Below are 15,370 nucleotides of genomic sequence, written 5' to 3' on the forward strand. Positions count from 1 at the left end.
TTTGGCGGTGGCTGAGGTCCAACCCAGGACCTGCTACTTCCCAGGCAGTCACTTCCCTGCAGAGCCACATCCCCAGCCCCTGATTGGACATGTTTAATATCTCATGAAAAGATCGTGGACCTGTCATACACATGGGAGACGGGCTCCAAGAGAACAAGCAGGGGACCAGAGAGACACATGGTCTGGTAAGGCCCAGTGTGAGCCCAGACCCTTGGCTGTGGCCAGCGCTGCTTCCACCGCCTTTCCTTGACCATGACCGTCCATCTGGGCCCTGTGGTGCTGACCCTTCTGTCCACCTAGCGGAAGCAGGCTGCAGTGAGAGGCGCTCTGTGTGCAGCTGCAATGGTTCTGCTGTGCCCTGGATGTGCTGCTTAAAATTTCTCTTGGGTCTTTTTAAATTTATTCTGTAACCAGTTCATTCATACCGGTTAATAGGTCATTAAAGTCTGGCAAATGAGTTCTTGACAGTAAGAGTCAAAAATGCAGAGGAGGCGACACTGTGTGCTGGTTACGGCCGCAGAGCAGAATGGTGGCTGCCCGAGTCCCGTGGCCGCTCTTAGGACACAGGATAATCAGAGATGCACTCCCCCGGAGACCATCAGAAAAGACTTGAGTAGGGGGCACTGTCACTGTCCTCCCCTTCTCTGCAATCACTGGAGGTGGGAGGCACTTGGCAGTCAGGTTGTTTGTAAATTAGAGGCAACAGTGTGGCTTGCAGGCTGGGGAGGGTTCGGCCAGCCAGCCAGGTGCGGGCCACAGCGCTGTGTGCACAGGGGACTGTCCTGCTCCCAGGGTAGGGCTGAGTGACGGGGCTCCTGGTAGAACCTGTATCTGCCTTGTTCTGCCTGAAGTCAGAGAGAGCTGGGAAGGGAGTCTATATGTGAATCTTTAAAAAGAATACTCACACGTTACAAAAATAGCAATGTAATGTGCTCTGCGCACGGACAGTTCTGACACTTTGCTGTTTATCAACTCATCTCCTCTTCACACGTCTTCTGAAGCCAGCATTGTCTCCACTTACAGCTGGAATGGGTTCAGAGGTCAAGCGACTTACCCAGTTGTGCAGCTAGTGGTGATGTCAGGATTTGAACCTGTGCGCTTCATGCCAAAGTCCACGCGTGCATCACTGCCACGCCTCAAGGAGCCCGCTCAGTCACCTCCTTTTCAGATTTGTGACTTTTCATATATTTTTAAGAAAATCCTGGGACTGAATGTCAGAAGTAGAGCCCTTGCCTAATGAGTAAGGCCCTGGGTTCCACTTCTACCAACCAATATGCACACACACACACACACACACACTCCTCCCTTCTTTTGAGTACAGGCTTTGAAATGTTTTTAATTTTGCTTTTCACATTTACAACTTCATTGTCAGGTTGGAGTGCGTTAGCGATCGAATTTTGCTTGTTGTACGTGGACAACCCAGTGTGCCTACAGACGCCATTTAAAAAAAAAAAAAAAGACTTTTCATTTGATGACTTTCACTCAAAACTAAGTCGGAACCATTGTTCCCATCTGGAGCGTGTGGCAGGTTCTAGTTTTGAAGAGGAGGAGAAGTGGAGAAGTGGTGTAGGAGTGGTAGGAAAGGGAGGGTGAGAGGGAGACGGGGAAGAGTGGGCACAGAGCAGGAGGGAAGCCCGAGCCCAGGCACAAGAGGCAGGCACTTCCCTTTCTGAACCAGGTCCTTAAGGAGGAAGTGCACGCTCCAGACGGGACCACTGCTACTTTAATAATCACACAACATGTGAATTAACATTTGCTGCAGTGTCAGAGAACCTTAAGAGAAAAATAGAGCATACAAGCCATCACAATAACTTTTAATAAACTAATTGCTTGTTAAAAGTGAGCCCATTTTACATGAAATAATTAAATTGCAGATGTGGAATCTCCACAAAGTAACTAAGGAAACCAACTGGGCTGTCTTTAGTGTGACCCTGTCCTACTTGGGCTGCTGGAAGCCGCAGGTGACCTCCCTCGCACAGCCTGCAGCACACAAGGTGCTCGCTGCCAAGGGAAGCTAACCCGCCATAAGGAACCTGGAGCCAGGAGCCACGGGTTACTCAGTGTCCCCTCCCAACTGTGGCAGGTTCAGCAACTCAGTGAGACCCCGTCTCAATAAAACACAGAAAAGGGCTGGGGATGGGGCTTCGTGGTAAGCATCTCTGAGTTCAGCTCCTGGTACCACAAAAAAAAAGAGGATGCCTCTCTAGGCTGAATTGTTGACATTTTGTGAGTGTTTGGATTTTGTGTATGATTATCCTGACAGTATAGCAGGGGAACCTCTGTGCAGTTATTTCTAGCAGATTGCTGCAAAGGCAGATTTTTAATGGGAACCAGAGAAAAAGGATATGATGTTAGTCTGTCTCCACGATGGTGAATGTGTAATTTGATGTGTTCCGTTAATGTTCATCACCTTGAGATGGTGGTTTCATTATTCACTCTGTCGGTGCTCAGCAGAGAGCAGATTCTAAGGCCTTTTCCTTTGTGCCCTGCTCTAATCCACCACCACAAGCCACGCGCTGGGACACTTTTTTTTTTTTTTTTTTTTTTTTTTGACTAGGGATTGAATCCAGGAGCACTTTACCACTGAGCACTAGCCTTGAGTTTTTAATCTGAGCAGTTTGGGGTAATTTTTTTTATCCTTGAGTTCCTTTGAGTGGTTCTCACCCATACAAGAAAGGATAGAGGGTGAGCCTTGGAGCACCTGCCTAACAAAAACTTTGACTAGCTAAAGCTTTAATAATGTGAGTTTCAGAAGACCTGACCTTAGTCCTTGATCTGTTGACTCCTTACCTCTTTCTGCCCCAGTCCCTGGGCGTTCCTGTTATTGTGACCAGGTTCATCCCCAGCACTTGTGATTTGGTAACAGTCACCTTTGCCACTTTCAGCAGAGCCTTCCTCTTCACCTCTGCTCGCCTCTAGCTACCAATTCAATGTCCTCATTGGAGTCGAAAATGATCTCCTCACCCTCAACATGACATAGATAAAAAGACACCAAGACACGGGAAGCTGGCAGCCCACGCCTATAATCCCAGCCCCCAGGAGGCTGAAGCAGGAGGATTGCAAATCAAGACCACCTCAGCAATTTAGCAAGACCCTGTCTCAAAATAAAAATATAAAGGGGGGCTAAGAATGTAGCGCAGTGGTAGAACAGCCCTGGGTTAAACCCCCTGTACCATGAAATAAAGTTTAGAAGTACAAAATAAAAAGGAGTGGGAATGTAGCTCAGTGACAGAGTGTGCGCCTAGTATATGCAAGGCTCTGGGTTCACTTCCCCCACTGCTGGGAGGAAATAAGAAAAAGAAGAAGACATTATAATTAAAAAGTTTAATATTTATATATATACACCATGCTACCCCACTCCAGGCCGTGCTGGGGATGGAACCCAGGGCTCTGCCCACTGGGCCAGTTCTCTTCTGCTGACCTGCCTTCCCAGCCCTAACACACCCGTTGTTTCCAGCATTTTCAAGTAGCCCTAGTGTGTAAGCATGGGTCAGAGTGACAGTGATGTGTAAACGCTGCAGTGGTTTTCCTACCATTAAGTTGAAAAGCAGATGTACCCTGTCGTACACTAATGTGCTTCTGAACAAAACTCTGCATACAGAATGTGAGTTAATTCATGCCTTAACCCACTTAGGGAGCTTTGCTATTTAAAGAGACTGTGATGCATTCTCTAGCAAAAAAAAAATACTCCCAGTTTACAGCCTGCGCAGGTCTTTTTTTCCTAGACTGTGTCTGTGTGGCTGAGCGGAGTGTGGCAGTACCCAGGAGCAGGGCAGGCTGCTGAGGGCATGGGTTGGCTCTCTGTGCTGGGAGCTGAGAGCCGGTGAAGCTTCAGCACGCTTTGGGCCATTCATCCTGGCCCGGTGGTCCTCTCGGGCTCCTTCTAACGTGCACCTCTTGCTTTTGTGTGCAGATCGAGCGGTTGGAAGTAAGCAGCCTCGCGCAGACGTCCAGTGCGGTGGCCTCCAGCGCCGATGGCAGCATCCACCCAGACTCTGTGGATGGCATTCCAGACCCTCAGCGCACGAAGGCTGCCATCGCTCACCTGCAGCAGAAGATCCTGAAGCTCACGGAGCAGATCAAGATCGCGCAGACGGCCCGGGACGACAACGTGGCCGAGTACCTGAAGTTGGCCAACAGCGCCGACAAGCAGCAGGCGGCCCGCATCAAGCAGGTCTTCGAGAAGAAGAACCAGAAGTCCGCCCAGACCATCCTCCAGCTGCAGAAGAAGCTCGAGCACTACCACCGGAAGCTCCGGGAAGTGGAGCAGAATGGGATCCCCCGGCAGCCCAAGGATGTCTTCAGGGACATGCACCAGGGTCTGAAGGACGTGGGAGCAAAGGTGACGGGCTTCAGCGAAGGTGTGGTGGACAGCGTCAAAGGGGGATTGTCCAGCTTCTCCCAGGCCACCCACTCGGCAGCAGGAGCCGTGGTCTCGAAACCCAGGGAGATCGCGTCGCTGATTCGGAACAAATTTGGCAGTGCCGACAACATCCCCAACCTGAAGGACTCTTTAGAGGAAGGGCAGGTGGACGAGGCGGGGAAGGCTCTGGGGGTGATTTCGAACTTCCAGTCAAGCCCAAAATATGGTAGCGAGGAAGATTGTTCTAGTGCCACTTCAGGCTCAGTGGGAGCCAACAGCACCACGGGGGGCCTCGCTGTAGGAGCTTCCAGCTCCAAAACCAATACCTTGGACATGCAGAGCTCAGGATTTGATGCACTACTCCACGAGATCCAGGAGATCCGGGATACCCAGGCCAGACTGGAGGAATCCTTTGAGACCCTCAAGGAACATTATCAGAGGGACTATTCCCTAATAATGCAGACCTTGCAGGAGGAACGGTATAGGTGAGTCGTGGGACATTAAAATCCTAAATTGTTTGGGGGTGGCCCCTGCCCTTGCTTTGTCTTCCTCTAGAGTGCCCAGAGCAGTTAGGTGTGTCGTATGACATCTGAATTAGGTTCAGGTTTCGCAGCCAGTGAAACAGAGCCAGTGCGGGTCAGTGAGTCCCCAGATCACACGCTGATGAAGCGCTCAGCCAGGTGACAGAGCCACAGTCTTCCATTCCTGTTTAAGACTTCAGAGTGCAGCCCACGCTCCCCGGGGCAGTCCATCTGTTTACTTGCTATCCTAGAACCACACTGGGTCCCCAAAGCTCCATTGAATTCAAAAGCTCTTAGTTGACAGAACTCCAGGACCAAAGTACAAGCCACCAGAGAACCCTGTGGGTGTTTGGCCTTGCACATTAGCTGGGCAATTGGTTAGAAAGATCACACTGAAAACAGACCAGATAGGTTTCTGTGGCTTCTATTATGAATTGGCAGATGTTTGAAGGGGAGGAGACTTAGACATGCAGTGGCTCCACAGTGGGGCGTCCCAAAGGACTGAACGCCTTGAGGCATCATCGGTGCCAAAGGTAGAAGCCTGTTTCTTCCCCATGGCCCCACCACCAGGCCGGGGACTGGTCCCAGGGTCTCCTGGGAGCCACACATGCTGCCACTGAGCTGTGCCTCAAGCGAGGCATGTTTGGGGGCTTTATATTCTACTAAGTATTTCTATTAGGTGACTCTCAGCTTCTGCAAGTGTCTGTCCTTTTCCCTTCTTTTCTTCACATGCAGAAAGAAAGAATGTCCCCCCAGAGTCCTCATTCAGATCCTCCCAGGCCACCTCATGATGCAGGCTGAGGACCGGCCTTGGGGGAGCCACAGACCTGCAGCTCAGCCAAGGACCTGGGTTTTGGTCTGTGACGGGGACTAACTCAAGGAACCCTGAGTACTTCTGCTATAAAAGCAGAGGTTCAACAAGCCATCTCTGAGGGTCCCTTTCACCTCTTAAAAATAAAAGTGATGTTTTTGAAAGTTTACTTTTATGAAACAATCTTTGGGCCTGAAATAAATTGTTGGCTTGTGTCAGTGGCCCTGAGAGTGAAAGCCACAAGCTCTTTCAGATGGTAACAGTGCGTCAACCCTGCCTCTCTGCTGTACTCTTCTTCAATTCCAACTTAAGGCTTCAAGGGAGAAGAAAAGTGTGTAGAGGAAAGAAAGTTCTAAACATGAGCACAGGTTGCTATTTTCATTTTAGTGCTTCACATGTGCTTTATACACTGAGGACTTATGTGTAAAGTAGTGAGCAATCCCAGTGCTTGGCGGGACTCTGGAACACTCGGACCCAAGTCCCAGGTTCAGGTCCAGTCTGGTTGCTTACTAACTCTGAAAACCAGCAAGTTTCCTAACATCTCTAAGTCTTGGTTTCCTCATCTCTAACATAGAAATAATAACAACGATCCTGCGCAAGATTATTGTGACATTTAAATGAAATTATGTGAGACACGTTGCTCAACACCTGACCCACGGCGTTCATGATGTCAGCCAGGAACTGCTGCCACCCAGCCTCTGCCTGGCATTGCTCGGCCATTGGCTTAACAAACACTGCCTGCTTTCACTCCTGTTCTGAATGGAGAGCAAAACATTGCAGTGTTCCGACTCCTCCGATTCATCTAGAGCTTGTTGTCTTCAAATCCCATGTGGGTCACAGAATCAGAGGAAATACCCCACGTTTCCCAGGGACTAGCTTGTATCCATTTAAAATAAATCAGACAAGAACAGCACTTGAGCTCCTCGTTGTCACCTCACGTGGGAGGTGTGAGCAGTGCTTTTACTGCATTGCACTTTGGGTTCTCTGTAGAAGGTAAATGACTCTTTTATTTTGTTTTTAATTTTCTTTAGTTGTAGTTGGACACAATACCTTTATTTAATTTATTGATTTTTATGTATTTATGTGGTGCTGAGGATCGAACCCAGTGCCTTGCACATGCTAGGTGAGGCTCCACCACTGATCCACAACCCCAGCCCCATGTGTCTTTTTTTATTATTACTAGATTTATTTGTTTGTTTGTTCAGTGTCTCTGACAGTGAATATATTTGCTAACTTTGTTGGTCTTTGAGTAGTTTCACATAAGTGAGATCCTCTCCCCACACACACACACTGAAACCTATTTTAAGCACCAAAACTTTCCACATTTTAGGCTCTTGGAGAGTCTCTCTGCCTCCTTTTGACAAAATACACTGAACCTAACTCAATGAAAATAGCTTAGAACAGCAGCTTCCTGCCCAGAGGGACTCACTCGGAGCTAGTGGGCTTTGTCTGCAGAAGATGAGACATGACCCTAGGCTTCTGAGTTCATCCGTCAACTTTGACAGTTTGTGTCTTCCCCTTCCCATTTCTCCTTCACTCTTGGCTGTCTGCAGCAATTCCTCCTCCCTCCTCGGGCCCCGTGAGTGTGGGGGGTGCGCGCGCGTGTGTGTGTGTGTGTGTGTGTGTGTGTGTGTGTGTGTGTGTGTGTGTGTGTGTGTGTGTGTCTGTCTCTCTCTTATTTTTTCCTCTTCCCTGAGTGCTGGGGATCAAAGCTAGGGCTTTGCTCCAGCCTACTGGCCCTGTGACTGCTCTGTCGCATGCTCTCCTTTTGTCTAGCGAGGAGGTAGACTAAGGGTAAACTTAGTGGACTCTTGTGTGACCAAGACCATTGGATGCACATTTGGCCATGTAGATACTCCAGATTTCTTTGCCTTTTTTTTTTTTTTTTTTTTTTTTTTTTTTTTTTTTTTGCAGTGCTGGGCCTGGAATTTGGGTCTCTGGCAGGCTACATCCTCTCCCACTAAGTTACATCCCTAGCCCATAGAGCCATTTAAAAGCTTCTTTCTATGCTGTAGGTTTTTTTGTTTATTTCTTTGTTTGTTTTTTTGGTTGGTTGGTTGGTTGGGGGTTTTTTGTTTGTTTGTTTTGTACGTAACTAATATCTGGGACTGGGGCTGTAGCTCAGTGGCAGACCGCTTGCCTAGCATGTATGAGGTACTGGGGTCCATCCTCAGCACCACATAAAAATAAATAAATAAAATAAAGGCATGCTGTCCATCTACAACTACAAAAAAAAATTTAAAACTAATATCTGAGTTGACAAGGGAGGCCATGCACAGTGTTGCTGCTCGTTGTTTGGTGAGAGCAGTGGTGACAGTGTCACTAATAACATTACCAAACCCCCGGGTCTGCATGATGCCAGATACTGGTTTTTTGGTTTGGTTTTAAACCCTTGGGTGCTCTGAGGTGCACTGAACTAAATCTTCAGCCCTTGTTATGTTTTCTCTTGAGACACAGTCTCGTTAGGTTGCTGAGGGCCTGATTCAGGTGCCCAGGCTGGCCTCGAACTTGGGATCCTCCTGCCTCAGGCTCCCAAGTCCCCAGGACTACAGGCATGGCCACCTCTCTGGCCTGGAGGCTTTAGACGCAAAGGTCCATCCTCACAACAGTCCTGGTGTGCATCGTCCTGTCTCCAGTTCAGACGAGAAACTTCAGGCCAACATCAGCCATGGGCCACCTGGTAGTGAGTAGTGAAGCCGCACTTTAAGCGCAGTTTTTCCTGACTCTGACTGCAGTGCTCTTTCTAGTGCAGGACAGGTGTTGTTTCGGGCTCAACCCTGAACTCTGTGTAGTTGAAAGACTCACCTCGTTCTCAGAAGCACCCATTGCATGGGCCGTGGGTATTGGTCTCTCCCAGGTCAAATGTGTGTTGACTCAAAGTTGAGTCGCTGTTTTAAACATATTCCTTAAAATTCTGTGAAGTGTGCAGGCTCCCAGAAGGTTTTCAAGCAGCGTAGCCGTGCAGGGGATCGGAAAGCACCACCCCCCGCAGGGCTGGGACATAGCTCAGGAAGAGCAGCTGCCTGATGCGCAGAGGGCCCTGAGCTCCATCCCCAGCCACAGAAGAAGAAGAAGAAGAAAGAAATGCCTACTGCAGTCACCACTCCCGTTTTCCACATCCTTCCTCAGGAATGCCCCTCTCTCAGGGTGCCTCCATTACTCTGTACGTCACTGTAGCACCAGGCAAGATGACTGCCAAGACCATCTGCTTCACTCTCGAGTACTCGGAAGCATCGAGGCCTGTGGAGGACCGCGTGCATGTGCGTGCATGCGTGTGTGGTCTCCCCACATAATTTGTGCCAGGACTGACTACACTTAGGCCAGGAAGCCGTCATAGCAGAGCTGGGCCTGAGACCACCTCAGCCCTTCTGGCCAGGGCCAGGCTCCTAGTCTGCGAGCTTTGCTCTGGCTCTCACAGACGCGAGAGAGCGCACACTGGACAGAGGTGGGAGACGAGGTTTGGGGTGATGAGGTCCGTGCTGACTTCAGGTTGTTCCCGTCCAGCCAGTCCCTTCGTCCCCGTGAAGCGCTGTCTCATGCTGATTAGTGGCATCTGGGTTTGTAGTCCTCCAGAGGTGAAAGGGACTTCAAATATCTATTTTAATCTAATTTAAGACGAGTACACTGACACCCAGGAACAGAAAGTGACTCTCTGGGTCACACCGTGACACTGCTTCACGTGTACTTAATTTGCTGCTAAAATCCAAGGACCAGGTGTGTTCCCGCAGGGGTGTGGCGTAACTAATAGAGTCCCCGAAGGAAAGGGTCAGCCGTGGGAAATGCACTAAAAATAAGATCTGGGGGACGCCAGGGCTTTCCTGAGGGGATCCGTGGTTCCTGCCATCCGGGGCAGTGCCGTGGACAGTCGGGCTGCAAACCCTCCCAGTGCTCACGAGCAGCAGCGTCACTGTGGAAGCTTGTGTTTTAAGGGGATTGTTGTTCCTTGGAAATCGGCTTCTGAGAGTGTTTGTATTCCGCCCAGGGATATTTTAAACTGCTCTGAGTCACAAAAGCAAAACTTTGGAAGAAAGCAGTCGCCACGAGCGGTCATCTCACACAGTAGAACAGGTGGGGACCGTGCTAGCCTAGCCAAGCACTGGCCAGAGGAGTTGGACGCAAGAGAGGAGTGTGGTCAAACGTGATTTTACGTGACTTTGGCATCATGGGACGCAAACCAGAGAGATGTAGTTACATGGCTATTTTAGCCCCTCTTATTGAGAGTGTTAGTGCCTGTCAACTGAAAATGGATCTGAGAGTCAGTAAAGACTATGTTGTAGGCTAGATTTAGGCAATAATTTAGAAATAGAAACAGAATATGAAATATTGAAAAAATTCCCTAAGAGATGCACTTGTCGTGTGTGTGGGGGACACACCTGTAATCCCAGCCACTCAGGAGGTCAAGGCAGCAGGAGGATCACAAATTCAAGGCCAGCCTGGGCATCTTAAGGAGACTGTGTCTCTAAAACTAAATAAGGGAGACGTTCTTTTGCAGGGTAGGACCTCCTGTAAAGAGACTTGTAGGGCTGGGATCGTGGCTCAGCGGTAGAGCACTCGCCTACCGCGGGAGGGACCCGGGTTCAATACTCAGCACCACATAAAAATGAAGGCATTGTGTTAAAAAGAGAGAGAGAGAGAGAGGAATGATGATCTTGCAAAAGTTTACTATAGTATGGGTTAGCTCTTCCCAACTTAGCCACCAAAGAGCTAATAGAGGAGGGAGGAGGGAGAAGATAAATTTGTGACCCCCACTAATTCATTGGGCTGGACAGGCTTGAACGGACTTGCTGGTTCTGACACCACCTGAGCCCATGTGGCCTTGAGTGGGTCCCGTAATTCATCTGAGCCTCGGTGAACAACAAGGTGGTGATATTGTTGAACAGGGTTGTGGAGCTTGTTAAATGAGATCATATGTATGGAAGCGTCTCGTAGGTACTGGCTTTGAGCAGGAGCGCAGGGGCTGGAGCTAGTCGGATGGAATCCTGTGTGGTGTGTAAGAAGCCCTGGATCCAATCCCCAGCACCGGAAAACGGGTGGAAAAATAGAGTAGGAGCTCAGCAAATGCCTCCTCCCGTGCCTCGTTTTCTGGGGAAATACAAAATCTGGGGCTGGGGATGCAGCTCCAAGGCAGGGTGCTTACTAGAAGGTTCCATGTAGATAGGAAGCGGCAATCTGCTCCCGAGGTACCTGGGGGTGTCGGCCGGGGACCTGGTTCTTCCTGTTTGTCTCAGTACCTGCTCCACAAGTTGCTTCTGCCATCTGCCCCAGTGACCTGTTGCCCAACTAGGGAAGCACCAGAGGCTCTCAGGGTGGCACCGGACCCCGAGCCACACCCAGACAGGCCTGCGGGAGAGGCTGGCTGGTTCCCAGCGGTGCCCTCACCCACTTTCTCATTCATCAGGAATTCAGCCCAGAAGTGCCCTGGCCTATCTTTGATCAAGGAAGGTTGCTGCTGGGTTGACCAATCCAGTGACCAGAACACTTTTGCAAGATCACTATTCATCTGTGGATTGTTGTCCTCCAACCAAATCTGGATGGTGTCGTCCTTAGTGGGTCAGGTTTTGCTTTTAGTATGGGTCTCATCTGCCCAAATACGCTATGACCTACTTTCTCTAAAAAGTGAGATGTTAATAAGTCTTTTTTAGTTTGCTAATAGTTAAGCTCAGGCCATATTTAGGTCTCCTTCATTTGGGTCGTGATGAATTAGGATCCCTGACTAAAAATCCTAAAAATGAGCTTAGTAATCTCGGGCTAGTTTTATTCCTGACCAGCATGTGCCAGCCCACCCCATCACACCTTGCAGGTCCAGAGAACAGGGGTCTCATCCTGAAGGGGGAGTTCTTGTGGATGGCTGCACACAATTATTTCCCTTCTCTTTTCCCCCCTACGTTTTTGGTTTGTTGTTAATATTTAATAAAAGATGGCGATGTTCTTCCTCTGAACTCCCAAGGTACCTGGTGTCTCCATTTTAGAATCAGACAGAGGATGACCGCCCGCCGGCCAGTGACCAAGGGACAGGGGCAGAGTCAGCCATGGAGGTGCTGGGAGGGGCCAGGAGCGCAGGGTGGTGCTTTCTTTGCTGTTAGGTTTTGCATTTGATCAATAGGATTGACAGGAAAGCAAATCCAGAGCCAGGCCTGAGCCCACGGTTCAGATCTTGACTGGGCCTCACTCGCTCACCCGGAGTCGCTGGTCTTTCTGGGCCTCCTGTTTCTTTCTTATAAAACTAAAGTGCCTCCCACGGAGGAGGGCGGAGGGCAAGGACTGGAGGAGAAGCAGCTTCATAAAGGTGCGTTCCTCGGAGGCAGACGCTGCACATGAAAAGCCCTGGGCAGGGAGGGTGGTCATCACGGTGGTTCCTGGGGCTGGTGTTTTGATGTCTTGGTGCTTATGATGATTGAGTGGATTGGGCTGGACCCCAATTCCTCCCCCACACGCACTCCTCCACCCAAAACTCCACCTGTTTGTATTGGGCCCTCTGCTAGCCTCCTTGCAGGCCAGAGCTTCCCAGGTGGGTGACAGAACCACCCGGGGGCTGGTTCAGGCCGCGCGTGCCCAGGCTGCTGGTGGAAAGAGCTGGGGAACCGTCTTCCCAGGCCGCTGGACAGCGAGGGAAAGTGTTTGTAAGGACAGGCAGTGAGGTCCTCAGGGGCTGAGCCAGCCCAGGTCTGCATTCCAAGACACAGGGCATGTCGCCAAGCTCTTTGTTCATCATCTTATACAAAAGCCTCCAGCCAAGTGGCCCCCTCTGCTTCCTCCCTGGTGTTTCCTGCCGATTGGGGGTGCTCAGGAGGGGAGGCCAGCCCAGCCGTCTGGGGGCTGTAATGGGTGTCTAATGGGTGTCGTCTGCACTGTAACAGCTGAAGGCCGCATTCCCGGGCTGGGCTGGGGCTGGCAGAGCGCTCGCCTAGCATGCGGGAGGCACTGGGTTCCGTCCTCAGCACCACGTAAGAAAATAGAGGTACTGTGTCAGCCGACAGCTAAAACATGAATGTAAAGAAAGACAGAAAGCCCACGATCCCCCGGTAATCCTTTCAACTTGGAAGAAGGAACTAGCTGCTGGTGGTTGTCAGTTGGTGCACTAAGGAGGACGGGTCCTCTGTGACCGCGACCATCGTGGGTCCTGCTTCCCCCTGGGTCCCACGGCTCTGTTACCACCTGGGCGAGCCTCGTAATTTGCTTGTTTCATTTGCTGGGAAATTGAGCTCACCCCACTTACCCCAGCCCTGCTCTGCTATTTAACTACTGGCTAATAGTAGACACCACTCCCCACTTGGGAAGGCGCTCGGCTTCAGGAGATCCTGCCAGTAATTTACGGAGCATTTGTGAGTAAATGGCTCCATCTCTGAAGGACTGTATTTTCTACAAGGGCGTGGGGAGGATTAACAGTGGCCACTCGGCTCTTTCCCAGTCTTAAAGATCAGGGTAGAATTGACTGGAGACCCTTGTGTCTCTCTTACACACAAATACACACACACACACACACACACACCATGAGAGGAACACAGGTAAGACAGTTTCATCCAGGTGAAGGCAACCTTGACATGGGCCGGGGAGGGCGACTTGTTGAATTGTATGGCCAGCCCAAGCCAGGGGACCTCAGGGACCAGGTGCCAGCCTGTGCTTTGCCTTCCTGACAGAGCAAGCTATGAGAAGGGCTTGTTGCCCTTGGAAGGACAGAGATGTGTCCACCAGACCCAATTGTGTGATGTCACCAAAAAAAAAAAAAAGAACAGACAAAAATATGCTGAAAACCGTGAAAATTCCAAAACACGTAAAATTGAGATCATGGAGATAGCAGAAGAAATGGAGGCTGAGAGAAGGAAGCAAGCCAGAAGTGGAAAGAGCGGAGCCAGAGAGCATCAGGGACCAACAGGCAGCCTCCTTAAAGGACCTCACCAGGGACAATGGGGAGAGAGCTGGGAGGATGGCCCTCAGCCCAGGCTGGCAGGGGCCCTGGGGAGCAGACCAGGGCAAAACGGAGGACCCCTCCCGGGAGCAGGGAGTAGGCAGGGCAGGTCACTGCCCAAGACACGGAGCTTCTGGGGATGGCTGGTGAGGCCATTCCTTCACAACCAGGTCACTCTGCGTGGATCCCCACTGGAGACCAGGGAAGTGACCAGTTTCCCCTGTCCCCTTCCTGCCTTTCACATTAGTCAGTCACCTCCTAATCTCACCACCGGGAAGGAGAAGGCCTTCTACGTACCGACTGGTGTTTCTCCAACAATTCCAAAAGAGAAAAATGAGACCAGACGTGTGCTCGTGGTCACACGGCTGACCCCCACAGCCATCTCTGCCCAGCCCCATGACTTCTGTTACCCATTGTCACAGCTGCCCTATGGACTAGGGATTTCCTCTTTGCAGAGGAACAGGTCCCCTGCTGGTGAGATGCAGAGCTGGAGCTTGAATCCAAAACGTGCACTGAGCAGATTCTCCACCTGGTGCTGATAGAAACGGGAGTGGACGCAGTCAAGACCAGGAGGCTTTGGATACGACATGGGCAAAGCAAACCCACTCTGAGAATGGCTCCCAGAGCCTTTGACTCATTATTGACCTCTCTGTGAGGTTCAAGAGTCTTGGAAACAAGTACTTTCTGATCCATATATATTCATCACCAGTCCATACCACCATGCTGCCAAATAAATCCTGATGTTTCACTCCCATTCTGCAGATGATACATTATCACTATTTCATGTGTCTCCCTGCCTCCTTTGGAGTTGTTGAAATTAATGTTGTGGAGAGAAATATAGCGCCAGCACTTAATGTTCAAAAGATTAAAAACAAGTTCCTTAACTAGAAAGACTCTTCACAGTTTAGGGGCAGAAAAGATCTGAATAATCCTAGCTGCTCAGGAGGCTGAGGCAGGAGGATCCCGAGTTCCGGGTCAGCCTGGGCAACTAGCGCGACCCTGTCCCAGGACGGGAGAGGACGGGGAAGGAAGTCAGTAGCAGAGTCTTGTCTAGATGCCGGAGACCTGGGATCATTCCCCAGGATCGGTTAGATCTCCTTCAATAAACAGTGTTTCCACAATACCCCGACAGGCAGTCTCCCCTGGAATTCCTCCAGCAGCGAGGTCTCATTTTCTTTAAGATAGTTTTTTTTTTAATTGTCTTAGTCACAAGTATTAGTTCTTCTTTCTAAAACTGAACTAAAACCTACTTTTAATTGTGACCCTCAGTCCCTAGGAGCCACTACTTCACCTCCGTGACTTTTGACACCTGAATTCATCAAGGTGTAGTAACTTCCTGTCCTCACAGAATGAACATCTAGTCAGCTGATGCCTTTTGGTGGTTTAGTTGTGGGACCTTTCTGTCATTCGTTTATTTATATGTGCTGCCGAGAATCGAACCCAGGGCCTCCCACGTGGGAGACGAGCTCTCTACCGCTCAGCCCCAGCCCTAGCCGCAGCCCCTGTGTGTCTTGATTAAACACACGCGTGTGTGGCTCCAGACCCTCCTGCCTCAGCCTCCCGAGTCATGTCAAGGTCATCTTGAAGCTGGACACGGTGGCACACACCTGTAATCCCCGCGACTCGGGAGGCTGAGGCAGAAGATGACAAATTCAAGGCCAGCCTCAGCAACCAGGTGACACCCTGTGTCAAAAAAACAGAAGCGCTGGGGGTAGAGCACTGTATGCTGTCCTGAACCCACGCTGCTGATTGCTTTGATCTCCTGCTCT

The 15,370-nt window shown here is 50.3% G+C and overlaps 1 protein-coding gene across 10 annotated transcripts in view; it reads left to right on the forward strand.

Annotated features, from left to right (window-relative positions):
• Positions 1–15,370, forward strand: part of Tmcc1 (transmembrane and coiled-coil domain family 1) — a 164,303-nt gene that overhangs the window by 141,050 nt on the left and 7,883 nt on the right. For 9 of the 10 annotated variants that reach the window (XM_078033424.1, XM_078033428.1, XM_078033426.1 and 6 more), the window contains one exon: positions 3,914–4,848. In XM_078033424.1, coding sequence (XP_077889550.1) covers positions 3,914–4,848 — 935 coding nt within the window. Of the gene's footprint in view, positions 1–3,913; positions 4,849–5,619; positions 5,865–15,370 lie in introns of those variants that run through there. The other variant, XM_078033427.1, reaches the window with a different exon arrangement.

This window comes from Ictidomys tridecemlineatus, chromosome 16 (assembly GCF_052094955.1).
Source record: "Ictidomys tridecemlineatus isolate mIctTri1 chromosome 16, mIctTri1.hap1, whole genome shotgun sequence".
NCBI lineage: Eukaryota > Metazoa > Chordata > Mammalia > Rodentia > Sciuridae > Ictidomys > Ictidomys tridecemlineatus.